Source organism: Elaeis guineensis, chromosome 10 (genome assembly GCF_000442705.2).
Source record: "Elaeis guineensis isolate ETL-2024a chromosome 10, EG11, whole genome shotgun sequence".
NCBI lineage: Eukaryota > Viridiplantae > Streptophyta > Magnoliopsida > Arecales > Arecaceae > Elaeis > Elaeis guineensis.
The window spans coordinates 48,790,362-48,816,641 of record NC_026002.2 but is presented as its reverse complement, the minus strand read 5'-3'; the positions used below and the strand labels follow the sequence as shown (position 1 = coordinate 48,816,641).

Below are 26,280 nucleotides of genomic sequence, written 5' to 3'. Positions count from 1 at the left end.
AATAATATTTATAGAAAATAAGCATATAGAGTTCATCAATTCAAAATCAATTTTAATTATGCAATATAATTCATGCCAAATTCATTTTTTTTCAAAATTTTAATTATGCAATATAATTCTTTCGAGATTTCAATTTCTTTTGTTCTTCAATTTTTTTCGTCAACCATGAGCTATGACCACATTATCCCTGTGCAGGGTCATAATACCGCGTATCTGCTTGCGGTGGGCTGCAAATCATCTGGCAGCCAAGTCCTTCGGAACCGCTGGTCTCACTGGCGGTTTTGTCGCTGGTCTATCTGCGACATGTCGCTGGTCTTACTGGCGACATAAATCCTCAGGACAATCAATTGCCAACGTATATGCCCCCATTGGCGGAGTCCTTTACATAGTCAGGTTATCAATTCATAATGTTTCTTATATCATAATTCTTCATAAATCATATTTCATATTCTAATTTCGATAATATAATCATGTAATATCGAAATCAATCAATATAATGCATCACGAAATCAATATGTTCAATCATGCTTCATCATAATATTTCAAATAAGATATTATCATAGCAAAATACCATTCATCCAATTCATGCATCGTTTCACAAATCATGTCAGAAAAATACATTATAATTTGTCGATAAATCTAGAAAAAGTGAAACATTACTTACCTCAAACATATTCCAATAAATCCACATAATTCTATAAATTTTCTTCCAAAAATTCTGTTCGTAGATCATATCGCGATATCCCATGATCAAACATCCACAATCCTATACAGAATCAATTTTAATAATTAGAAAGGATACGAATACCATATTTCAACGGTTTAGATTAGGTCCGATCATCTAATTTCATCTAATCAAAATCTGATTAGGACCTAAACGATCCAAAATTTGACTATCAGATCAAATCGGATTCGAAGTGATAGGACCGAGGTTTCTTCATCGATTTCATAAAATCAAGTAGAGAGAGACAATTAGAGGAGAGAGAAATCAATGAGGTACAATTCGAATTGATCAGATGACATAATCCAACATTATGATTGGTCCAATATCTCGATTGGTGAAATCAGTATGATCAAATCAAGTCATAGCTAGATCGAAATCATAGATGATCAAATCTAAAGATTCATGTCTGATCAAGGTGGGTGCCAGTACGCTGTCTGACAATCATGGATCAGGGTTCTTCATTAGAATCAGATCAGACTTATTAAAAGAAATTTCTTCATTCACTAATCTTTTTTAGAGAGAGAATCAATCAAGAGAGAGAATATTTTAGAGAGAGAAAATTCTAGAGAGAGAAAACTCATCTTGAATTTTCAGATAATATGATTCAAAAATCCGATCGATCAGATCAAATCATGCTAAGATTATCATGTAGATAATTCAGTAAGATCATGAGAAATAAAATCTAAAAATACATGATCTGATCAAAGTGGATGTCGGTGTATCGTCCGACGATCACAGATCAAAAATCCATTATGAGAATCATTTAAATTCATCATCATTCTTCTCAAATTTTAGAAATCTTAAGAGAGAGAAATAATCTAGAGAGAGGATTCTAGAGTGAGAAAGTAGAGAGAGAAAGTCCAATTCTAGAGAGAAAAATACTAGTTCAGACTGAAGAGAGAGAGAGAAGAGAGAAAAACTTTTTTCTCATATTTTATTATTTATCTCATTATTTATTAATTAATTTTATTTTTCTCTTTCTTCCCTCTCTCTCTTTGATCAGGGTTTCATATCGATGGTCTCTGATGCCTGATTGCCCATCGGATTTGGACTCAATATTTATGAGAGGTTTAATTAGTGATTTAATCACTAATTAACTCAATTTGATTGAGTAATTATTTTTGGATCAAGTCCAATTGAATTGGATTCAGTTTGGATTGACCCGATTAGGTTAAATGTTGACCTAATCGCTAAGGTGGTTTAGTCCCTGATTTGATCAGGGGTTAGGTTTAGTTAATTTCTGATTTGATTAGATTTTATTGAGCCTAATTAAGCTAATTATGTTGGGTTTAATCTGGTCTAATTGTGCTCAACCTATTTTAAACTAGGTTGGCTCAATTTGAATCAAACCACCTTGTTTTAAATTTCCTGTGACACCCAACTTCCTTGCACCCATTTGAATTCACGAGAAGAAACTTCTCATGAAATTTTTCTCATGCAAACCCTTCCCCACGTCCTCATTTGTGCGCCATATGGATGGATAAAATAATTAGTTAGCCATTCAAATTCAAAGCATGTTTGAATTTGAATGGATAACTTATCACTTGCCCTTTCATCCTTATCCATTTTGTGCGCCACATTACTTACACAGAAAAGGTTTCTCGTGAAACTTTTTCCACGCACAAAGAGCCACGCCCCTTCTCTTTCATGCCCAAAAGGATAGGGATAAGTTGGTTTTCGTTTGAATTCAAATTTGATTTGAATTCAAATGTGTAACCTCTTGTCTTTATCCTCTCACGCGGATAAGACACGTTCGACGTTGTTTTAAAAAGAGGAGAAAGGTGGGACGTGCGTAGAAAAATTAGGAGAGAAACTTTGGGGCATGAGGAAGGCTTCTGCGCAAGGTGAAGGTCCAAAACCTTCCGAGAGAAAAAGAAAGAAAAGAGAGAAAATTGGGCGCAGGGTTTTTAGTGTGTACCCTAGGGTTTCTACCTAGGGTTTGGGAAGTGAGATTGGTGTGCCACGAGTGTTGTGAGTCCACCAAATTTCAGGGAGAGATCCATCAGCCTCTCTAGCAACTGTGCAGATGATCTGGAGCATCCGAGAAGTCGGCACACATCGATCGAAGGAGTTCGATCAACATCTGCCATCAAAAGGATGAAATCACGAACTAGCATTCGTGAGGAGCTGATCAGACGGGAGCTTCGTGTGGACGATCTGCAGAGGCCAGACATTTGGGTGGCTGCAACGTGATGATCAGAGCCCCCGACGGTGATAAGATTGCGGTGATCGACTACTCGCAAAAGGTGATGTGTTCTGAACACAGTACTGTAAAACGTTTAATGATTCAAATTTGAATTTCAAATTTAAATGCATGCTGTTGTATCATATTTAGATCCTAGTGTAGGGTTAATTAGTATTAATTAATGAGATTAATTAATAATTCCGCTGTAAAATAGTAATTTTGAAAAAAGTTTTAAAATTACCATTTTGTCCCTGCACTAAATTTTGCTTCAATTGGTATGATCGGGGGAGATGGCCCCGTCGGCCACCGGCCTCCACCGTGGTAGCCGCGGCCCGAACGGCCGTTCAAAGCCTGAGGACCAAGAGTCCTCTGTTCCGGCGCGGGAAGAAGAAGAAGAAGAAAAGGAAAAGAAAAAAAAAAGAGAAGAAAAAGAAGAAAAAGAAAAGAAAAAGAAGAAAAAGAAAAGAAAAAGAAAAAAAAAAAGAAGAAAGAAGAAAAATAAAATAATAATAATATAATAATATAATAAATAGGATTTTCTCTCCTCTCTCTTCCATGAAGGAAAAAAAAAAGAAAAAAGAAAAGAAAAAAAATAAAAATAAATTAATAAATAATGATATAAATAATAAAATATGAGAAAAAAAGTTTCTCTCTCCTTCCTCTCTCTCTTCAGCTTGAATTAGTATTTTCTCTCTCTAGAATTAGACTTTCTCTCTCTACTTTCTCTCTCTAGAATTCTCTCTCTAGATTATTTCTCTCTCCTAAGATTTTTAGAATTTTGAGAAGAATGATGATGAATTTAAATGATTCTCATAATAGATTTTTGATCTGTGATCGTCGGACGATACACCGACATCCACTTTGATCAGATCAGGTATTTTTAGATTTTATTTCTCATAATCTTATTTAATTATCCACATGATAATTTTAGCATGATTTGATCTGATCGATCAGAATTTGTTGAATCATATTGTCTGAAGAATTCAAGATGAGTTTTCTCTCTCTAAAATTTTCTTTCTCTAGAATTTTCTCTCTCTAAAATATTCTCTCTCTTGATTGATTCTCTCTCTAAAAAAAGGTTAGTGAATGAAAAAATTTCTTTTAATAAGTCTGATCTGATTCTAATGAAGAACCCTGATCCATGATTGTCAGACAGCGTACTGGCACCCACCTTAATCAGACCATGAATCTTTAGATTTGATCATCCATGATTTCGATCTAGCCATGATTTGATTTGATCATGTTGATTTCACCAATCGAGATATTGGATCAATCGTAATGTTGGATTGTGTCATCTGATCAATTCGAATTGTACCTCATAAATTTTCTCTCCTCTGATTTTCTTTCTCTACTTGATTTTATGAAATCGATGAAGAAACCTCGATCCTATCACTTCGAATCCGATTTGATCTGATAGTCAAACTTTGGATCGTTTAGGTCCTAATTAATTTTGATTAGATGAAATTAGATGATCGGACCCAATCTAAACTGTTGAAATATGTATTCGTATTCTTTCTAATTATTGAAATTGATTCTGTATAGGATTGTGGATGTTTGATCATGGGATAGCGTGATATGATCTACGAATAGAATTTTTGGAAGAAAATTTATAGAATTATGTGGATTTATTGGAATACGTTCGAGGTAAGTAATGTTTCACTTTTTCTAGATTTATCGGCAAATTATAATATATTTTTCTGACATGATTTGTGAAACGATGCATTAATTGGATGAATGGTATTTTGCTATGAAAATATCTTATTTGAAATGTTATGATGAAGCATGATTGAACATATTGATTTCGTGATGCATTATATTGATTGATTTCGATATTACATGATTATATTATCGAAATTAGAATATGAAATATGATTTATGAAGAATTATGATATAAGAAACATTATGAATTAACAATCTGACTATGTAAAGGACCCCGCCAATGGGGGCATATACGTTGGCAATTGATTGTCCTGAGGGTTTATGTCGCCAGTGAGACCAGCGACATGTCGCCAGAGAGACCAGCGACAAACCGCCAGCAAGACCAGCGGTTCCAAAGGACATGGCTGCCAGATGATTCGCAGCCTACCGCAAGCAGATACGCGGTATTATGACCCTGCCACAGGGAAAATGTGGTCATAGCTCATGGTTGACGAAAAGAAATTGAAGAACAAAAGAAATTGAAATCTCGAAAGAAACTTGAATTTTTGGAAAAGAAATGAATTTGGCATGAATTATATTGCGTAATTGAAATTGATTTTGAATTGATGAACTCTATATGCTTATTTTTTTATAAATAATTATTTACTTAAATACCTGATAAAATCTATTGAAAAGTGATCATTGCTTACTGGGCTGTCTAGCTCATTACCTCTTATTTTACTGTTTTTACAGATGTTGAGGAATTAAGATGATACAAGATATGAATGGAAGAGTGATCAGAAGCAGTATCTTCATACTTTTATTTTAGGTTGAAAGGCTTATTGAATTTGATGCAAAGCCTTTGAATTGTTGTTGAATTTATTGAGATATTAAAGAAAAAAATTTAGGTCATTATGTTTTGGATTTAAATTATTGAATAATTATTCCGCTGTTGTTTTAGGATAGCATGATAAGTGCCTTGCATGCTTATGGGAAAAGTTTTCTATGAGTATGCGGCGGTTGCCATGACCCTCGATTCACAATCTCGGGTCAGGGGCGTGACAATTAATATGGTATCAGAGCATATTAATTGTCACGCCCCCGACCCGAGATTGTGAATCGAGGGTCATGGCAACCGCCGCATACTCATAGAAAACTTTTCCATAAGCATGCAAGGCATCTTATCATGCTATCCTAAAACAACAGCGGAATAATTATTCAATAATTTAAATCCAAAACATAATGACCTAAATTTTTTTCTTTAATATCTCAATAAATTCAACAACAATTCAAAGGCTTTGCATCAAATTCAATAAGCCTTTCAACCTAAAATAAAAGTATGAAGATACTGCTTCTGATCACTCTTCCATTCATATCTTATATCATCTTAATTCCTCAACATCTGTAAAAATAGTAAAATAAGAGGTAATGAGCTAGACAGTTACTTGCTTCGGGAAAGGAGGAAGACCAATGACACTAGCTAACCAACTGAGAGAGCATTAATATTTGAATGACTTGCTTCGGGAAAAATGACTAAATGACTTTCTTCGGGAAAGAAAGGAGGAAAAAGTACTATCCTATTATTTTATTGTCCCTCTTTAGAAAGAAAAATGTTTATAAACAAGTACAATAATGGATTTGTCCCTCTTTAGATAAATTCTTCCATATAGCGAGCGAAAGCCCCCTACTAAGTAAGGACCTCCTCTGCAATAATGAAGAGTGATGGAGCCAATGGGTCACCCTGTCGAAGCCCTCGAGATGACTTAAATAAACCCGTGATAGAACCATTAAACAAGACAGAGAACCAGCAATTAGATAATAGCAAACCAATCATGGACATAAATCTGATAGAAAATCCAAACCTTCGAAGGACAGCCTGCACAAAATCCCACTCCATACGATCATAGGCCTTGGTCATGTCCAACTTGAGGATAACATTATGTCTCGTCCTTACATACAACGTTTGTGAGTGCTTTTTAGTAATACGAGACATTGTGAAGAGTCGATTCAACAAGAGGAATCAGAGCTTCTCCTTCTGGTCACTTCGCTACTTTGAGAACAGCGAGAGCAGAATCCGAAGAAGACTTTCAGATGTCACTTGCTTTCCTTCCTAACTAAAGAAATTCTCTTTCGCCTTCCGCTCCTAGTCCGCTTTTATAAAAAGAGAATATCGCTTTGTCATTCAATTCTTCCTATTTTCCTGCTACAAATGCCAAAACAAAGACTAATTCAGTCTAATGCGCCTACCCTGGGTCACGAATGGCGTGTGCCTGTGCTCTGGGTGAGTTGCCTGCTCTATTCATCAATTCTGTATGCGGCGTTCTATTGCCCGTGCCCAATCCAATCTCGGTAAGGTGGGTATAGATAATCGAGAACTTAAGATCTAGCTGGGCAAGCTTTAGCAGAAGACTTCCTTCTGAGAATATCACGATTAGATGCTTCTGCTTCTCTTGCTTCTGTTGCTTTAGCAGATGAATTGATTGATTGATGCAAAAGGATCGTGTGAGTGAGCCGCTGCACCGCTACTGCCCCAGGCTTAAGCCCAAGCCACGTCCAAAGCTCAAGCAAAGCCAGTTCGAGGCAAGCTCTCAGGGCAGTCAGTTAAAGCTTACTATAGATTTGTAAGGAGAACAAGCCATATCCCTTTTTTAAGGTGACGTGTGATTACCAGCGAGCGGATCCTGGACCACTCCATCCTTTGTGAAAAGTTCCAACATTTAGCCACAAGCGCCTTGAGATTGACCGGTATGAACGAAGATGCGGGAAATTGGTTACAAATTCTCGCACGTAGTGACACCCTATTTTTTGTTCGCATTCTCCTACATCCACAGTTGCTGAAGCTCTAGTTCCAAGGTACGAGAATCTAAAGAAGGAGAAGGTGCATCGGAGATTTTCCCAGCTGCATGCAACCCTAGATAGACAAAGAGACCATTCGAGGGGACTTCCTGGAGAGTCGATATTCCGTGTTGGGTCAATAGATATATGCTTAACCAAAATTCTTTGGTAGATTGTGCCATTGCTTCAAAGAAAGAGTTCTCCTTCTCCCAAGCTGTTCCGTTCTTTAGAGGGTTTCCCTAGCTGGCACTATTGAAGTCTTAGATCTCGGAAGTTGATCTTTAACCAGCGATTTGCACGTCAACGGATCAAAGAAGGGCAGTATGAAATGCTCATTCTCAACTGACTCCCGAATTCTATCTCTAGAAAAGAGAAAAACATTAGATATGGATGCCCGGGCGTTTACATTCCATATTCCACAGATGTAGTCGATTGAAAGCTTTCCTTGTTGGCCATCAGCAGATCGAGGAAATGCTTATTATTTTATAGCAAACCCGCAAGAGAAGGAACTCTACCAACTAGTATTTCGAAAAGAAGAAATGAAAAAAATTTCAGAAAGAAGGAAAGTGAGGTCAACGAACATCCCGAAAGAGGAAGGAGGAATGGAAGCAAGAGCATTGGAGATAGCGTGTCAAACCAACTACTTCCTTCTAGTCTCACGGAAAGCTCCTTCTGTACGTGTACGGGAAAGCAGCTTCTAGTGCGCATTCATGTAGCAAGGAATTTTTGATTTCATGTTCCAGCTTGAACTATAAGAAATAGGTTAGCCAACTGAGTGGATAAAGTTCGGGAATAATGATTTATTTTTTCTATTAGCCAAAAGTGTAGATAAGATAAGGGGCGCGCTTAGCGCCAGAAAACAAGCTAAGAGATTGGTAAGTCTAGAACAGAATCAATAAGGCTCGGTGGACAAGTATAGGACTCTCGATTTGGCTCGTTCGGTAGGGTCGGGTCAGTCCCTCGGTTCGACCCGGCTAAGTATTTACTTAGTGAGCCAGTGAAGTGGGCATTACTTCCTTCGGGAAAGGAGGAAAAAGGAAAAAGTTAAGAGTCGGAAATGGGTGCCCATTGCACCTCGGCAAGGCCTTACATGCCACTTGTCGTTCTAAGCCTTTGCCTCGTGCATACACTGCTTATATTCTTGCCTTGATCTCTAAGGTGGATTCCCCATCTACCTTTGCTTACTTTAGACCAATAAGTCTGTGTAACTTCTGCTATAAGATTCTTTCTAGAATCATCAGTGACAGGTTATCGCAGCTATTGCCGGATTGGATATCAAACGAGCAAGGTGCTTTTGTGAAAGGCTCCGAAGGAGTTGAAAATGTCTCTCTGGCACAAGAACTTTCAGAGGACATTGGAAGGTGGGGTCATAATGTGATTTTCAAATTAGATATGGCGAAAGCTTTAGATAAAAACTCGATTTCCTTCACCAACAAATATAACAATGATTTAGCCATAGCTGTCTCGACACAATCAAACTGAACTCCACATCATGTAGCCACTAGCGAAAAATGAAAATTCGAGTTTCCATTTCCACCGGCGTCTACTATGTGGGTTCACCTCTAAAAATCTTCAAATGCGGGCTCAAGAGAGAGCAAAGCGAAAGCGGGGATTTCACTGACTTGACTGATTGAGGTCCCCTTCGCTTTCCACAAAATCGGCCTTGGAATGGTTGAGACATTGATCGGCTGACCCCTTTCCTTTCTTTCCTGCTCGAGTAGGAAGGCTTTCCCCTTCGATCACGAGAGATTTTGATTGTGTGTGATGTGGATGACCGATAAGGATCAACACTTTGCTTTGAGAGGTCGTGATCTTCCCTTCCGGATGTCCCTGACCTATCCACGTGGTTAGCTGGCTTTGGTCAACGTCACTGGGGAGTCTGAAACTTCTTGTTCAAAAGGGAATGTCAGATCCAATTTCACAGCCAAAAAAAGGGGGGGCCTGAACTCCTCTCTTGTTCGATTGTTGCACTCACCGAGGAAGCCAAGAGGATCACTGAGAAGGGGAGCGAGGGCTGGATCTACTGGGAAAGAGAGGGCAGTCCTCGACACTTCGTCTTGACCACACATCGTGAACCGCTTCCACGTCACCTTTCGCTATCAATCAATGCTTTCATCTTCTTCTATTGGACTCCCCGAAAAAAGAGGAGACCGAAAGCTCGATTCGAACACACTTGATCTTGATCCTCATCCTCGGAGACAAAGAAGAAAGCATAGGTCTCGTTCAGCTAGTTCAAGAGCATCAAGCCAAAGAGCGTGTTCCAGGTGGTTTTCTCAACAGGTATTTTCGCGGAGTTCAAGAAAAGGACTTTCAGGGTCACCTACTGATTGATTTCGGGCTGATCCGGGGGCTAGCTCGGCTACTGATAGAGGAAAAAGCTGGAAGGGTTTCCAGGTGGAGCCAATCATCACAAAGATTTGGGAGTTGGTCTTGATGCTGAGTTGCATGTTCAAGAAAAGGGAGTCTTTGGCTAGAGGGAAACGAAACCTTGCACCTGGAGTGACACATTCACAGACCAAGATGATGAGCTCACTAGACTTGGTTGACAACTAGGACTGCTGCTTGCGACTCTCTCTGCTCGAATGAGATCTCCTCTTTCGGGAGTTCAGTCTCACTACTGCAAGGTCTTCGGACATACTCAGCATACTTGCCCTCAGCGCCTTACAAGATACTCGCCGGATGGAACCTGATGAGCTCCTCTACAGCGCGGATCTGGGGCTCGATCTATGCTGCTTGCTAAGGTGCTGACTCACTCCCTGCATCTCAAAGGGCTCCCAGGGTCAAAGGGAAAACGAAGGGCTCCAACCTAGTGGGACAGAAGGGCTCCTCCAAAACAAAAAAGAAGGAAAGACTGTCATTCTATTCTCAGTCCCTCTATCAGCCCTTATTGCCATTGACGTGACAACCTCTTGGAAGCTTTGCCATGAGCCAACCCTTGCCCCCCTTCTACTGACACTGAGCAAACTGCACCGACTGGAGTAACAGGCTCATACGACTGAGAATAAGTTGTGAACTACCTATGCTGATAGAACCGACCCGCTACCCGAGGTTGCCCTAACAGAACTAGCTGACCCAGCGAGCTACAAAGGAAAGGGAGATTGATCACTGCTTTTAGCCTACTAATATAAAGGTAGGCAAGAAAGCCAGTCCATGTTGCCGCTTCCATTTCTCAATCTCATTCAATCAACTTTTGATTCCATCTTGTCTGTCTGGCCCGGTGTACCTACTAGAGGTATTAAATACCCTACTCCTACTAAAGGAAAAGTTCGGAATCAAGAGAATGATGGATCCCAGCTGCCTTAACTGCAGGAATCCCAACAGCAGGAATAAGAGCTACACGCGAGCTGACAGAGCGAGACCGGCTGCAAAAGGAGATTTGGACAACCCGTAGAGTCTTGTCTTCAAGCCCAAGGCGAAAGGCGAATGCCGAAGGCGATTGAGGATCAAATCAAGCATTAAAGACATACCCGAACCAAGCTGCAAGCACAAAAGCCGTTACACTCGAACCAAGCGTTCTTTATGTTCGGCAACATGGAGAATCGGAATATTGCGACCTCTCTCCACTCCTAATGCACCAGGCCATACAGAGCCTATAAGAAGAGAAGAGGCCTATAAATTGACGTTTATCGTGTCTTGAGGTAAAGAAGAGGCCTTCGGTCAATGTTGCCGGAAGTGAAGGCCGTCGAATAGGATCCCTTTCGAAAGACAAACTATTAAATTAAGTACCCAACGCTAGTCAGAAACAAAGGCAAGGGCTATCCGACTTAACAACGAGCCCCTCCCCAACTGCAAGACCAGAGGCTACTGCCTTACATGAACTAGTTGCGAAAGCAGCGAGCGCAGTAAACAGAGCGAGCCAGATAGAGAAGGGTGCGCGTCAACATGGAAAATCTGTCCGGCTTTCAAGCAAGCCTTCGTTTCTTGCTTCCGATGCATCAGGAATCCAGCTGATAGAGATGCATCAGATGAGAGAGATGCCACAGCTGAAACGAGCTCTTATCTATGCCTACTTCTCCGCTTGGCACCTGAACTTGCACCGTAGGTAGTTTGCAGCCCGCCCAGCCTGATAGACATGCCTAAAATTGCCCAACGGCGAGTAGAACTTTAGCTGCCAACGGCGAGCAGCGGCGGAAAAAGAAGGGAAGGAAGAGGAAATAGGAACAGAGCAAGAGATTGCGCGAAAGAAGGGATCTCCCTCTATAGGTTGTCGTACAATAAAAGGAATAGGGGGAGATAGAAAAAGCAGATAAGTGATCGAGCTAAAAATGAAATGGAAGTTTTGTTCAGTCATTTTATATGAGGCAATGGAGAAAAAAAAAAGAAAGAATTCTTCAAAAATTGATTATTTGAGAATTCTTTCTTTTTTTTTAATAAATAGATTTGTAATAATCAAAATAGATCTCGTCCACTGAAAGTGCAGCAAACCTATTCTCTTATATTACTTACCACCTGTGACGACAAGACTAAAAGCAAAAGAAGCATGGACAAAAATCCATCTCTATGGAGAATTCTATTTGTTGTGTTCGGTCTTCGTAAGCTCATGGTTCGATTGAGCTTGCTTCGGTGGCTCATTTTTGAGAATTTTCAAGCCTTTTTTCTTAAGGGTTGTGAAAGGCCAAAAAATTTATTGAAACGATTGGAGTGGTACAAAAAAAGGTTTGATGGTTTAGTTATATTATATCGACTAATGTCCAAGTATGAGGACGAGATGGAAAGAAATAAGGGAAAAAAAAAAGAGGGAAACCGATGAATTTCTCTGACATTAAACCTTTCCAGGCTATCCTACTATTTCTTTTCTCACCGATAAACCACCGTTTTGCTTTATTGAATTCTGATATATCTATGGTTACTGGAAGCAATCTCTCACATGGTGCACTGATGCTTGACTTTTTTTGAGATAGTGCAAAAGTAAAACAAAAATGAGAGGGAAAACTGTGCTCCGAAGGTAGGTGATGTTTGTTATGTTAATGGGAAATGAAGGGATTGAAACCAAAAGCTAGTGCGAACATTTCTACGGAGGAAGCGATTGACCGATACAAAATGCGATTTCTTTTGTTCCACCGATGAGCCTTACCCTATTATATACTAATTCCCGAGCAGGGAAGGAAGAGAGGGAACAGACTAATAATGAGGAGAGGCATGAGAATTCTGTTGTTTCAAAGTTTGAGGCTAGCTGAGAGCACCCCTCTATTCTATTAAGAAAGGGAATAAGGCCAATCAATCGAAAGGATTGACCTTGAATCCGCAAACAAAGTGGAATGATGGAAAGATCACCATTCCTCGGTTGAGTGTACTTGAAAGATCGAGGGGCTAAGCATGGACCCGTGTTCTCGCCGATTGCATCAACTATGCTAAGAGATGTGAAGAATGCCAGAGACATGGACCGATACAGCACGTCCAGCATCAGAGCTTCATCCGATACTTAAGCCTTGGCCTTTTCGGGGCTTGGCTATTGATATTATCGGCAAGATACACCCCTTGTCCACTCAGCAGCATGACTTTATCCTTGTAGCCACCGATTACTTCTCAAGATGGGTAGAGGCTGAACCGATGAAGACTGTCACCAAAGTTATTCATTTAATTAAGAGGAACATCATACGGGTTGCCAGAGACTATCACCACTGACAGAGGAGGAGGAGTCATGTTCACGAGCCAGGAGATGCAGGCCTTTGCAGCCGATTACGGGTTTAAGATCATACACTCTTCGCCCTACTATGCTATGCTCAAGCTAATGGATCGGCTGAGGCTACTAATAAAGTACTTGAAGAATGTGCTAAGGAAAATGGTGACCGATAACCCTATAACTTGGCACAGAGTCTTATCAGAGGTTATCTGGGCTTATCAGACGACATGTAAAAGTCAGACGGGAACCACTCCTTTTGCCTTAACTTATAGGCATGATGCTCTGCTGCCAGCCGAGAGAGTTGTCCCATCACTGAGAGTGGCTCTACTGCATCAGCTTATCCCTTAGGAATACACCGAAGCAATGGCAATGGAGTTATATGATGACCGTTTGCAAGCACTCAAAAATCTCAAGGCTCTTCAACCAACTGCAACAGTCTATCTTCATTTTCCTTGCCTTCTCTTGCTAGGTGGAAAGTGAGTGATTTGGATTCTTTATATTTAGTATAGACAATCTTACCCTTCTCTCAAACCATGATGGAATTTCACATAGAGCCCTAACCTTAGCCATACATAAAGCACCAACAAGATCAGTTAGAAGCTCAAGCGGTAAGAGGCCCGCACAGAAGAGGGAGAGGCCCTGTTTTTCAGACATAAAGTTTTGGTCCCCTGTCTCGGCTACAAGCTCAGGATTTCAGTCTTCAGCTATAAGAACATTCGAACAGAGCATAGCATTCATAAATTCGACTAAGGCTACACAAAGAAGAAAGACTCGAAAAACACAACAACACTCGAGAGATTTTGAAAACGGGGTATTCTTCTTATTGATAGAACTTCTTTAACCAATCGCCATTTACAATGCCCGGAAGGGGTTGCCCATCGAAGGTTCGGAGTTTGTATACACCATTGGTAAACGCCTCGATCACCACAAACCTTCATAGTTCCTCGCAAACTTTGAGTCAGTGGCGCGCATTCGAATGGCATCTCTAACTTTTCATACCAAACTCTCCTGGACTGACGGACTTTCACTTTCTTCGTATAAGCCCTCGTGATCCGGCACTGGTAACTCTGTGAATGATTCAATGCCCGTTTCCTCTTCTCATCCAGCAAATCCAATTGTGCTAGCCTATTGTCATTCTTTTTTTCCTCACAACATTAATCTTCTAACAGAAGACGCTGTGGGGTAATCTCCAACTCAACAGGCAAAATGGCTTCTGTTCTGAACAAAGGGAAGGGTCTTGCTCCTGTGGGTGTACGAATGGAAGTACGATATGCCCATAGAGCGAAGGGCAACATTTCATGCCAATCACGATGGGTCTTCGTCATTTGTTCGAGAATGATAATCAGAGTGAAGTTAGCTGCTTCTACTGCTCCATTTGTCTGAGGATGAGTTGCGGCGGACTTTTTTATGGTTAAAAAAAAATTTCGTAGTGAAGTCTCTAACCTTCCTATTCACTAAATTTGAGCCATTGTCGGTAATTATCTGGTACCCTCAATCGACAGATGATATGCTGCTTTATGAAACGAATAACCTGAGTGGCTGTAATACTAGCGTAGGATGCTGCCTTTGTCTCTGTGTCCGTAGCCTCAGTCTATGCCTTTAGGTCTTCACTTAGAGATCAACCACTGAGTTGGACTGCTCTCCTTCCTTGCACTTGCCATTCAACCAGGTAAGCTCATTCTTTTTTTTTTTGCCTTCTCTCTTGCTTGCATGTTATTTAGTTTATGCATAGATCAGTGTAATTGGCCCATTTAGGTGGTTTGTTGAAGTCTGTCTTTGTTGCGATCTTTTTCCGTTTGTTTTAGAAAAGATGGAAGAGAAAAGTTCCGCTGCAAGAATCAAATTGAGCATTCTTGTAGCTCGTTATACTGTTCAAAATTGTAATAAAAGAAAACTGTGTTTTGAGTGGACAGCATTCAGGGAGTTCTTACACACTAATGGTGGCTTTTAGAAGGAGTTCTTACTGCTGGGTGTTTTGAACCATTTTTCTTCTTTTTTGCCTCGGTTTCTTTTGAATAGCATACATGACAGAAAAGTGTTTGTGGCTTACTTGTCACTCCCACAGCATTCTGCCCTGCTTGCGGTTCTTTCTTGTTCTTCTCTCTGTGGCCTTCTTGATCTGCTGGTAACGAGCAGCTTTCAGCGAAAGAGTCCTGCAAGTCCTTACTCCTGGGTAGCAATTTCGCTATGTAGTCAAGAAGAGTTTCTATTAAATCCAAAGCCTTCGTATCTTCTTGCGGAAAACCAACTCCTTTTCAACTGTCTTCACTTTGTTGTGCCATGTCCTTCTATTAATATCACTGTCCTCCTTGAGCCATGGGGAAGTGCTCCATCTGCTTTCTGCACCTTATTCTCTGATGTCCTCTTGTTCTTTTCCAAGGATTGCTTCGAAAGAGGGGGCGGGCCGGCTGCGATGCTCTTTCCCTCTCCAAAAAAAGCAAAGAAGGAGGGAGCCGGCTGCTTTAACGTTTAGTAGCCGCCCTTCCCTCGATTCATACACAAGGTCACCAGACTCAAATTCCAATAAGGTAGTCTTGTTGGAAGGAGGGACTTACTACTTGCTCCGAACGATCCAGACTAACGTCATCTAATCAAACTCATCCGGATTGTTCCAAATCATTCGAATGTCAGATTCGGCGGCCTTCTGTTACGAAATCGCATCTATTACGTCCATCCGGCCCAGTCGAAGATTTTGAAATACTACTTTTTTTTTTGAACCGTATAGTTCCAGTGAACATAGCTCTACTATGGTAAGGGGTTGTTTTCTTATCTTCGTCCAACAACTCGGCCCATTCCTTCATATCTTCAATTGTGGATTCGTGGGAAACTCAGAATGAGAACTCGGAGTATCATCCTTAGTAGACAAAGTCCGGTGCCAATTTCGTCAAAGCATACTTTGCGGCTAGACGTTCTGCCTCACTTTTGTTTGATAGTTTTGCTTGGATAGTCCCTCCCCTCGGGAAGTATACGTAGGAGAGTTAGTTGGTCCTTCCGTCATAGTCAACGGGTACCTTAAAAAGATATAATAAGTAATAGATCAGCCTTTCTAATTCGCCATGGACGAAATTGGCCCAGACAAAGAACTCCTATGGATCTCTGAAATGCTGTAGCTGAAGTGAGTTTAGAACAGGATTGATAAGGTCCTTTTTTATTTAAGCTTCAGTTTGTTATAACCGATTTTTTTCTTTCTTTCAAATGAGTTGGCTTGAGGCCTTCCTTTGTAAAAACCCAATTCAGACTTGACTGTTGCCCACGGGTTTAGGCCTATTTAAAAAGCCCATTTGCTTGCTGTTTTGGTCGCTTTCAAGTCCAAAACTTCCTTCCCTATGGCTTCGAGAAGGGTAGGGGTCTTTCCCTTGCAGCTGACAAATGTTGTAAATAGCCCTTCTCTTCTATTGTAAGCAATTCTTGGTTCATTGTTCCTAACCCTTCTTCTGTATTTCATGTGTAGATCTTGCTGTCAGCAAGGCTTGTCAGCAAGCTTGCTACACTTACTTTTCCATAGTTGTTTTAACACTATTCTGCTCCGCTTCGCACCTCTTCAATGCGAAATCAAAATGTAAAGGCGATGCTGCTAAGCTTCTCACCCTTGGAAGAATTCAGATGTTCGGTACCCCTCTTGTGAGGCACTTTCTAAGCAGTCCGCAGTTTCGTCCCCGAATAACAACTCCTCCGAGGAAGCGAGGACCTTCTTCGATCAACCTTGTGACCAGGACCTGACAACCTTTCTGCGACTACATTGGCTCAATCTGCAAACCTCCCTATGAATACGTTGGCCCAACCCACAGGGGCGCGATCTGTATGTCCGCAACTAATTTCCTACTTTCAGCACGTTAGACATGCAAATATTTGCGAGACTCAATGGACAGCAGGACGGATTGATCAGGCGGTCAGATTCTTTCCTGCAACTTTGGGAGATGTCGCCAATGATTTGTACGTGGATCACAAGGAAAAAGCCCTTTCTTTTTCTTGGTCGGATTGTTGTACAAAATTGGAAGCAGAATTCCGCCTCTTACGTAACGACGCTCGAAAAGAGTATGCGCGCTACGGCAACACGTCGACTCTCCCCCGCTTGCTGCTTGCTGGTCTCGACTCGATCGGAGAGGTTGGATTTATAGGATCAGTAGCAACTAAGAGTTCGGAGGGCCTAGAAGAACTTTTCTTGACTCCCTGCTTTTGTTTTTAGGCTTTTTTTTCATTCGATCGAATCGGAACTAGAGAGAGAGAAGATCTCCTCCTGCCTATCATGACCCGGGACCAGAGATTCGATGTGTTGTTCGCTCCAATCCCCTAACTTTCGGAGTGGGATGGGCATGAAATTTTGTAGTTGACTCAAGCCCTACATTCGATCCGAAGACTTTCACAATTTAGGGATGACTCGATCTGCCCCACCTGACTGAAGAAGCCTTCCTGGGCCTAGCAGCTAATGCTTCCGAACACGGAAAGGATCAGAAAGATTCGTATTTCATGCATCCCTCCGGTCAAGATTTGTCGTCAAACCCTCCAACTCGAGATGTTTGGAAAAATAGTAGGAAATGTAGCCAGTCGGAGGAGGGGGCCAAAGACAAGGCGACTGGGATCAACTATGGCGCAGCAACTACGGATTGGGAATCAATGGATTCGGAAGCAGTGTCTCGACCTGACTGGAAAGATAAGTCAATTGGTTCAGGAAGTAGTAGAGTACCTGTCGTCGATCAACCGGCTGTCTTACCTCAGGAGTCGACGTAGGAGGAGATGTTTTACCTATCACGGAAAGGAATTGATCTATTAACAGGCTTTGCATTGCAACCGGGAATTTCCGAAAATCCCTTCTTTGAGTCGCAAATCGATACCTATCATAGGGAATTTTTCTTTCATTCTGGAGGTTTCGAAACCGGAAGTTGAGAAGCAAAGAATAAAGAAGGCAGTTAGCGAGCCGTAGGCGAGCGAGGAAGATAACCCTGACTTTTGTCGGGTCAACAACCCTCTATATATCCTCGTAACGTTTAGTCTTTCAGTTGGAAAGGCATATAACAAAAATCTTTTTTTTTAGAAGAAGAATTTTCCCCCTCTTCAACTTCTTCGATAAAAAAGAAGCTGGTGTGGTAGTATTTGTATTGTAGCCAGCAATGGGTCTGTCGGCGGCGAGGAGGTCTTAAATGGAGGAATTGGCGTGGACACAACTCCCTTATCGAGAGAGACTGCGCTTAACGCTCTAACCGTCATCTGGCGGACCCGTCAGAAGACGAAGACCAGATAACATTATAAGCATAATGGTCTATTCAAAGCCAATGTTCTGACCTCCTAACCTGAGGAAAATGGTTCTTTCCTTAACCTTAACGAGGACTCTCTTATCTGTGACATAGTTGAAGGCACGTGCAAGGATACAATGGACATCCAAAAGCTCCGGCGTATCCTCTTTGATCTATCTTTGAATAGAAGGCGCAAAGTACAATTTCTTCCGTGCCTTAGAATTGAAGAGGGCATTGGAAGAAGAAGCTGACGCCAACAAAAAATGCGTCAGTGAGGAAATGCAAACCAATGATTAATTAAGGTCTATTTATTTTCCCACGTAGTTCGTGGGTCAAACCAACGATTCTATTCTAAAATAGTAATAGAGAGATCTTTTGATAGTATCACTTCTATCAATGCAATGAAAGAACCATCCCTTCCTATTTGTTTGTCCTGTCAGATAGAAAGAAATGAGACCAAAAAGAGCCCCCTTCTTTACCACTTTAGGGGGTGGGGGTGAAGGGGGTTTACATACAACCGGGGCAAAGTGGTTTATGATTGAATCTCAGAGGCATTCTTATCATTTGGTAGATCCAAGTCCATGGCCTATTTCGGGTTCACTCGGAGCTTTGGCAACCACCGTAGGAGGTGTGATGTACATGCACCCATTTCAAGGGGGTGCAACACTTCTCAGTTTGGGCCTAATATTTATCCTATATACCATGTTCGTATGGTGGCGCGATGTTCTACGTGAATCCACGTTGGAAGGACATCATACAAAAGCTGTACAATTAGGACCTCGATATGGTTCTATTCTGTTCATAGTATCGGAGGTTATGTTCCTTTTTGCTTTTTTTTGGGCTTCTCATTCTTCTTTGGCACCTACGGTAGAGATCGGAGGTATTTGGCCCCCAAAAGGGATAGGGATTTTAGACCCTCGGGAAATCCCTTTTCTTAATACCCCTATTCTCCCTTCATCCGGAGCTGCCGTAACTTGGGCTCATCATGCTATACTCGCGGGGAAGGAAAAACGAGCAGTTTACGCTTTAGTAGCTACCGTTTCACTGGCTCTAGTATCCACTGGCTTTCAAGGAATGGAATATTACCAAGCACCCTCCACTATTTGGATAGTATTTATGGTTCTACCTTTTTCTCAGCAACTGGCTTTCATGGTTTTCATGTGATTATAGGTACTCTTTTCTTGATCATACGTGGTATTCGCCAATATCTTGGTCATCTGACCAAGGAGCATCACGTTGGCTTTGAAGCAGCTGCATGGTACTGGCATTTTGTAGACATGGTTCGGTTATTCCCATTTGTCTCTATCTATTGGTGGGGAGGTATATGAAAGAACGAAACAGTGGATTGAGGAATGAAAGCTCGAAGACAAAGAGAACTGGGCTTTTCCAAAGAATTACTGCAGCTTTCCCACCCCCTTTATTCAAAAAAAGAAGTTTACTACTTCCCTACAAAATCTCTCTGTATTCTGGCACATAAAATAGGGATCGAAGAGATTATAGCAGATTATGTTCACCAAGAAATGACCCGAAAATGGATCTTGGTCTATTTGAGATTTTCCTTTTCCTCGTAATCAAAGATGTTTTTTTGTTTGGATCGTCTTTCTTCTCCGAACAAAGAAAATCGAAGAACCTAATAGATCAACTAATCCTTGGATTTCTCCGAACAAAGAAAATCGAAGAACCTAATAGATCAACTAATCCTTGGCTGCTACGAAACATATCGGCCTTGCGTTGCAGAAGGAACGTTCTGTTCTGATAAGGAGGCTGAGACTGGAGCAAGCAACCTCGTTTTGCCGTTTCCTTCATGTTCACGGCACGGCCCTGCTCGCCAGGAGGAATCTTTGATTCATGGCCTGAGATCAAGGTCCGAAGCGAGCTGCTTGCAGCTTAAAGTCGAATTCTCATTCGCAGGCTCGCCCCGGCCTCTAAAAGAAAATCTTGGTAACACATGGTATGGTTATGGTCTTCTACTTCATCAACTACTCCCATGGGAAGAGGTATGACCATTACTACCTGTAAATTTTTTTTTAAGCAAGGACATACAGCTTAACATTGTTCATTTAGATTGAATCCTGCTTTTACCGGTCCCTAATCTGCCTCTTAAAACTCAAATGTCTGCTAAAGAAAAAAAAAGGTACTATGATACAGCAACAAGTAACCAAATAACAGGGGATCCCAATGCCTTTGTTTCATTTGCTCCATACTAAGGTATGAGTTTTTTGTATACGAGTGACAACTCTCCATTGTCAATTCAGAGGGTATAGTAGCTATTCAAAATGCATGTGCTGGCACAATAGTTCTGTCTGATGTCTTATATGTTCCTAAAGTCAGAAAGAATCTCATATAAGTTGGGCAACTATGTGATGATAAGCAAGCAGTGTTCAGTCAAATTGAAAGCGGATTCGTGTATGGTGAAAGACATCCAGACCAAAGAAGTGATTGGTAGAGGCAGAAGGCATGGGAGACTGGTTTTCATTGGCGATTACATCTACTGATGCTCAGATAGATAGTACTACTATAGTTGTAGTAGTGGTAGTCATTTTTTTCTATAGCATAAAAGTAAAGGCTTGGTCATGTGTCTTCGACTACATTGAAGAAACTCGAACGCCTTCAATTGCTTCCTGCGTCTGCGTCTTCTTCATTCTCTTCTTGGTTTAGCTGCCAGCTGGCCAAACACGGGCAACGCCTACTAATTCCAATCATAAGATTGTTTCAATTCCATTAGCCCTTGTTTGTGCATTCTGATGTATGGGGCCCATCGCCTGTGCCTTCTCTCTCTGGTTATCGCTACTATGTCTCGTTTATGGATGATGTATATCGTTAAAAAAAATGATTATTAATAACCAATCAGAGGTACTTAAGTGCTTTCAGCTTTTTTAAACTAAGGTTGAGAATTTCTTCTTTTGTCATCGGATTCCAGTTTTGCGCTCAGATTCAGGGGGAGAATATGTCTCATCAGCTTTCTCTCAGTTTACAGCCACTCATGGAATTGATCATCAGTTCTCCTGCCAATATAGCTCACAGCAAAATGGGGTCGCAGAAAGGAAGCATAGACACAACTCAGAGAAAGGGCTCTTGCTCTGATGTTTGACAGCCATTTTGTTGTTTGGTTTCGGATCGAACCACTCTGGTTCGGTGAAAGCCTCTATGACTCTGTCAAAGTAAGCGGACCACTATTCCTACTTTTTGAAGGGGTCCGACCTATACCGACTATCACCCTCGCTTTCCTTGTCTCTGCCTCTGGTGCCGGCTTTTGAACTGGAAGAAATGCCTCGCGCTTGATAACGTATTACTATGGAAGTCTAAGAGGGGCAGCCCCTCTTAGACTTCTCAACGAGTAGTCACCCTCAGACCGATGGCCAGACCGAGCGCTTCAATGCCTTACTTGAAGAATACCTTAGGCACTTCGTAAGTGCCAACCAGAAGAATTGGGTAAACTTGCTAGACGTTGCTCAATTCTGCTTCAACTTACAAAAGAGCTCTTCCTCAAACAAGAGCCCATTCGAGCTTGTCACAGGCTAGCAACCCCTTACGCCCCACACAGTTGTTGCTGGATATCAAGGAAGTAGTCCAAGTGCTTAGTTCTTTGCCAAGGAGTGGCACAAGAATGCTGATGTTCACCTTGAGACTGATTCGCTAACTCTAGCCAACATGATAAATGGGCTCGTGGAACCGACCTGGGATACGAGAGCTATTATTGAGGAAATTAGGTGCTGCTTGGGAAGCTTTCATAATGACAAGGTCACCATGTCTATAGGGAATGTAATCAGGCTGCTGACTGGACAGCAAATTTTGGAGGTCTTCTTCTAATGCTGTTGTATGGAGAAACTTCTTCCCGGAGGAACTTTTGGAGCGAGTGAGAGCTGATCAGATGGCTCTCTACTTTACTCGCGGAATGGTTCCTGCCCCTGGGTTTGCCCGGGGCTTTGTTTACAAAAAAAAAACTTTGTTTGTCTTTTTATCTTTAAACCTTTGATGCCGGATCGGTGCTCAAGTTGTGTCTATGTCTTAACCCATCGATGAAATTCTTTTATGTCGGACCAAACCTCAAAGTTGATGGCTTGACTACTACCCTAATGGCAAAGTCAATGGTCTTATTGATCGACCATTTTGATTGCTATGAGGAAACCTGCACACTTTCCGGGTAAGGTGGAATGACATCATATAAAAATAAAGCGAATAAGCCGATGCGAGGTTAAGAGTTTTAAAAAAAATGCCGAAGGGAATAAAGCATGCAAAGAGGAGAGCAGAAGTGAGGCTCGACTGGATAAGGAGAGGAGAGCGGGAGCTCGGATCAATCGGCAGGGAGAAGAAGAGTCTCTTTGTCTAGGCCTATAGTAAGATAATTTCCTAATCTTGACATGCCTATCGTCTATGCTGATCTAATTTCGATGGCACTGAAGGTACTGTTAACTCTTATTCTTGGCCTTCCTCGCAGAATGACCAACGGAACCAAAAAAATCGACTTTTGGTGGCTTCGCTAAAGAGTAATGGATACTGGAAGCTGGCATTGTCCACTAGGTTTTGTCAAAGCCACCAATTGGTGGGCTGCACTCCCGATTATAGCTAACAGAGCTAAAGGAAGGATTTATGGGCTTTTTTTGACTCTTTGCTTGCCAAGCGTAAGTAAGAATCCACTGCACTTTTCTGTCCTTTTTGTATGGGTTTTTACAATGTTTACCGGCTTTCTTTCTCTCTCTTAAGTGTCTAATGATAACGAAAGGGTGATTCCTAACTGATCCAACTGACTCTCGATTTCTGTGTAAAACCTAACCATCTAACGAAATGAGATCCGCTCATTCTGAGGTGGTTGACTCCATTGACGGTACGGACGGTGCTCTTTCTATTCCGTTACACGGCTTGACGTACAGTTCCCTTTGATCTATCTGGCATTTTTGGAGACTTCTTTCTTTGTTGTTTGATAGTCTCCCTTTTCCAGTGATGGGACTCTCTTTGCTTACTCCTTTTGGCAGGTGAAGTTGGCTGAAGACGCGAGCTTTCTTTCAACTATTTTTCTGACTTTTCAGACTCTCTTTGGTTTGGTTGGGGAATCCCGTATTCGATCTAAACTCTTAGCTTTTTCGCCAACAGTGAACGCTGGATGGCATTCCTTCTGCCTCGCGTGCACGACCACTATGTCTGCTTGGTTTTCACATGACGGTTCGCCATATCGACTTTCTCTTGGCATTGGCATAACTTGTCGACTCCTTTTCTGGTACCGAACGATGATAGGTGGTACAGATATCTGATCTTATTTCATTCTGAAGACCGGCCTAAGGCTCGGGATAGGGAAGGAGAGTCAAAACCTCTTTCTCAACAGAGAAAACAAATGAGTTTGATCGATTTGTGTAACCTTGGGACATTAGACCTCAAATCGTAATTTGTGCCCGGAGAGCCCCTAATCTTGCCTTTCCCTTTCCCTAAAGCCACCAAAAAGAGCAGTTTCCGATCAGCAAGCAGTAAGGTAAACTGTGGTATCGGTTAGCGCATTGAGAATGGATTCGTTTATTAGCAGTTCAGCAAGACTAGCTCGACGGAAAGGGGTCGGTGATGGTATAGCCCGGCAAGCAAGTATCGGTACGGCCGACCAAAAAAAGTCAGCAGAAAGAATAAGGGCCAATCAGACGAGTAAATCTGCGCAATTTGGCGGGCAGTCAGGCAAGAAGAGAGGATTCCCTGCATCATGTCATGGAACACTCTGTTTGGTTACATGGCTAAAGTTCCTTTCTTTGAAAAGACCTTTTTGAAAAAGTGACTCAGTAAAAAAAAAGTCTAGCCACCCTTTAGGGCACAGTCCGCCTAAAGTCAACCTGAGCCAAAGTGATTGATTGCTATAGTCACGCATCGTAAACTTTTTTTTGAAAACCGTATAGTATAGATGGATATGTTGACGGGAGTACGGTCCAGCGTGCAGACCTATCTATAGCCCTTCAGATTTCCCTTTGTGCTGAACTCTTGATTCGAGAATCCTCAGTCGCTTAACCATTGGTCTCGGATTCCCTGTCAAATGATGGATCCAAGTTCTTTCTTCTTTGGCCGAAGGTTTATGTCAACCGCCAGCACGTATTCCCATCTAGCTCTGTGAAAAGTCTAGCCAGCCAATTGGTGAACTACTTCCGGAAGCCTACTGGAGCTGAGCTGTAGCAACTAATGGATTCTGACACCTGCTGTATATGATTTTCTGCTAACTGCTGTTCTGCATCCTATCATTCTCTTATCTTTAAAAAAAGATTATCGGACTCTTTCTTTAAGACCTGCTAGTGATGAAGAATGATGACTAGCACATTTGCTAACCCATCCAACCGACCTCGATAGCTGCGCGCGATACAACTACTCTGGTGAAGTGATGAAGGACCCATCCCGACAAGAGAATGAATGAGCCGAAGTGTCCGACCTTTTCCGAGTTTCAGAAAGAGCAGACCAGAATTGCGTCGTAGCTTGGAACTTGAGGAAAAGCGAGTTACCTTTTCTCTCGCACCCGACTTGAATATTTTCTTCTTGTCTGCTTTAGTGGTCTTATGGCGGAATAGAAATGTGAGTGTGAGCTTATCAGCCTTCCTCCCCTAGCAAAGTGGACATAAAACCCGACTTTTGATGATCCAACTGTCCCACCAGCAAATTTTTGGGTTAGTCACCTTAGGGATCACTCGTCTGTAAGCCCTTTCTATCTTGGACACGGAATGGGGGCATGAAGCCTGGGTCTTCTAACCATTCTACCAGCTTAGGACTCTTCTTTGTTGGCTCTCTTTTGTTTTGGTAGCGGCGATCATTGTTAATTTGGATTGTTTAGCTATGTAGTAAGCATTTCCGATCAAGGGCTATATCCCGCTTTAATTTCATGTCGGACCAAATGTCACAGCTCGGGACGGGACACGGACTAAGACCCGAAAATTAGAGCAAGCGATAGCCCGAACAGTCAGCCGAAAATCTCGTTTTGGATTGACCAGCCACAGGTCAGTAATAGCAAAGAGTAGCCATAGCCCTGCTGGTCCAAAAGGAGTAAGGAACAGCAAGTTCATAATCCTGGCTTTCGTTGACTAGCTAGCAGTCGGTGAAAAGCAGCTGTCAAGTAAGCAGCAGCGAGGTAAACAAGAGCATGAAAGCGGCAATCAGACTCTTAATTGACTGTTCCACTACTACTCTTTACGGTGAACACAGGTTTGAATCGGCTTTAGCAGGAGCGATAATGAGACCAGCAGGAAGTCAAAGTCAGGCAGGCAAACAATATAGTCCCGGCCAGGCCCAGGCAGTGAGCTGTAAGCGATGTCAGGGCCCGCAGTAGAGAGGGAAGCAGTGACTGTAAGCTAAAAGTGTCCAACTTGCTTCAGTCAAATCTAAGTCAGTATCAAGACGCTAAAAGATAGAAAAGATTCTACACAAAGTCGTCCACCAGGGGATGCTGTCATCAGCGGCATCGGAATCGGATAAAGAGCGCTTCGTGATTTCGTGATTAGGTGGTTAACGCTCTATACGCCTAAGCAGTCTTTGGTTACCAGTCCTCTTCTTTGCTCCTTTCTGATAGCGGGAAGGTTGAGTCCACCTGAACTGAATTATACGGCTAGTTATAGAGAGACGAAGGACCACTTCGTAAGGAGGCAGTTCAAGGTCTTTTATCTCGCGACCGGTGAAAGTTGGTTGAATAATTCGATGAAAGAAGCACATTCACCAGCCTTTATCCCAACCCTTGCGCGAAGAGGTTACCCTTTTGATTCAGCCTTACCTTACGGAACTGAGACCTCTGTTGAGTGAGTCCTCTCTCACTACCTCGCTATCTAATCAAGATAGTACCGCTAAAGATTACCATGGATTCCTCCGACCTCTTTTCATGTGAGAAGTTTTCGACTCTCTTTATCGCCAGGGGCTGGCTGGCCTATAGCTCTCTTTGCTTTGGCAGAAAGCACTCTGTTAGATCGATAGATCGAATTCATTCAAGAAAGTGGGAAGACAACGAGAGCTCTGGATCAACCATTTTGGATAGGCGAAAAAGGTTAGTCTCCTTCAAAGGAAAGTTTGATGTATGAATCATATACTCGGGGGTGGGTGC

The 26,280-nt window shown here is 41.9% G+C and overlaps 1 protein-coding gene across 1 annotated transcript; it reads left to right on the top strand.

Annotated features, from left to right (window-relative positions):
• The first annotated feature begins 16,135 nt into the window (after positions 1-16,135).
• Positions 16,136-22,189, top strand: LOC140852045 (cytochrome c oxidase subunit 3). The gene is given in 2 exon segments (XM_073244740.1): positions 16,136-19,338; positions 19,341-22,189. Coding segments are annotated over 2 exon segments (876 nt in total). The 5' UTR covers positions 16,136-18,686; the 3' UTR covers positions 19,565-22,189.
• The last annotated feature ends 4,091 nt before the right edge of the window (positions 22,190-26,280 follow it).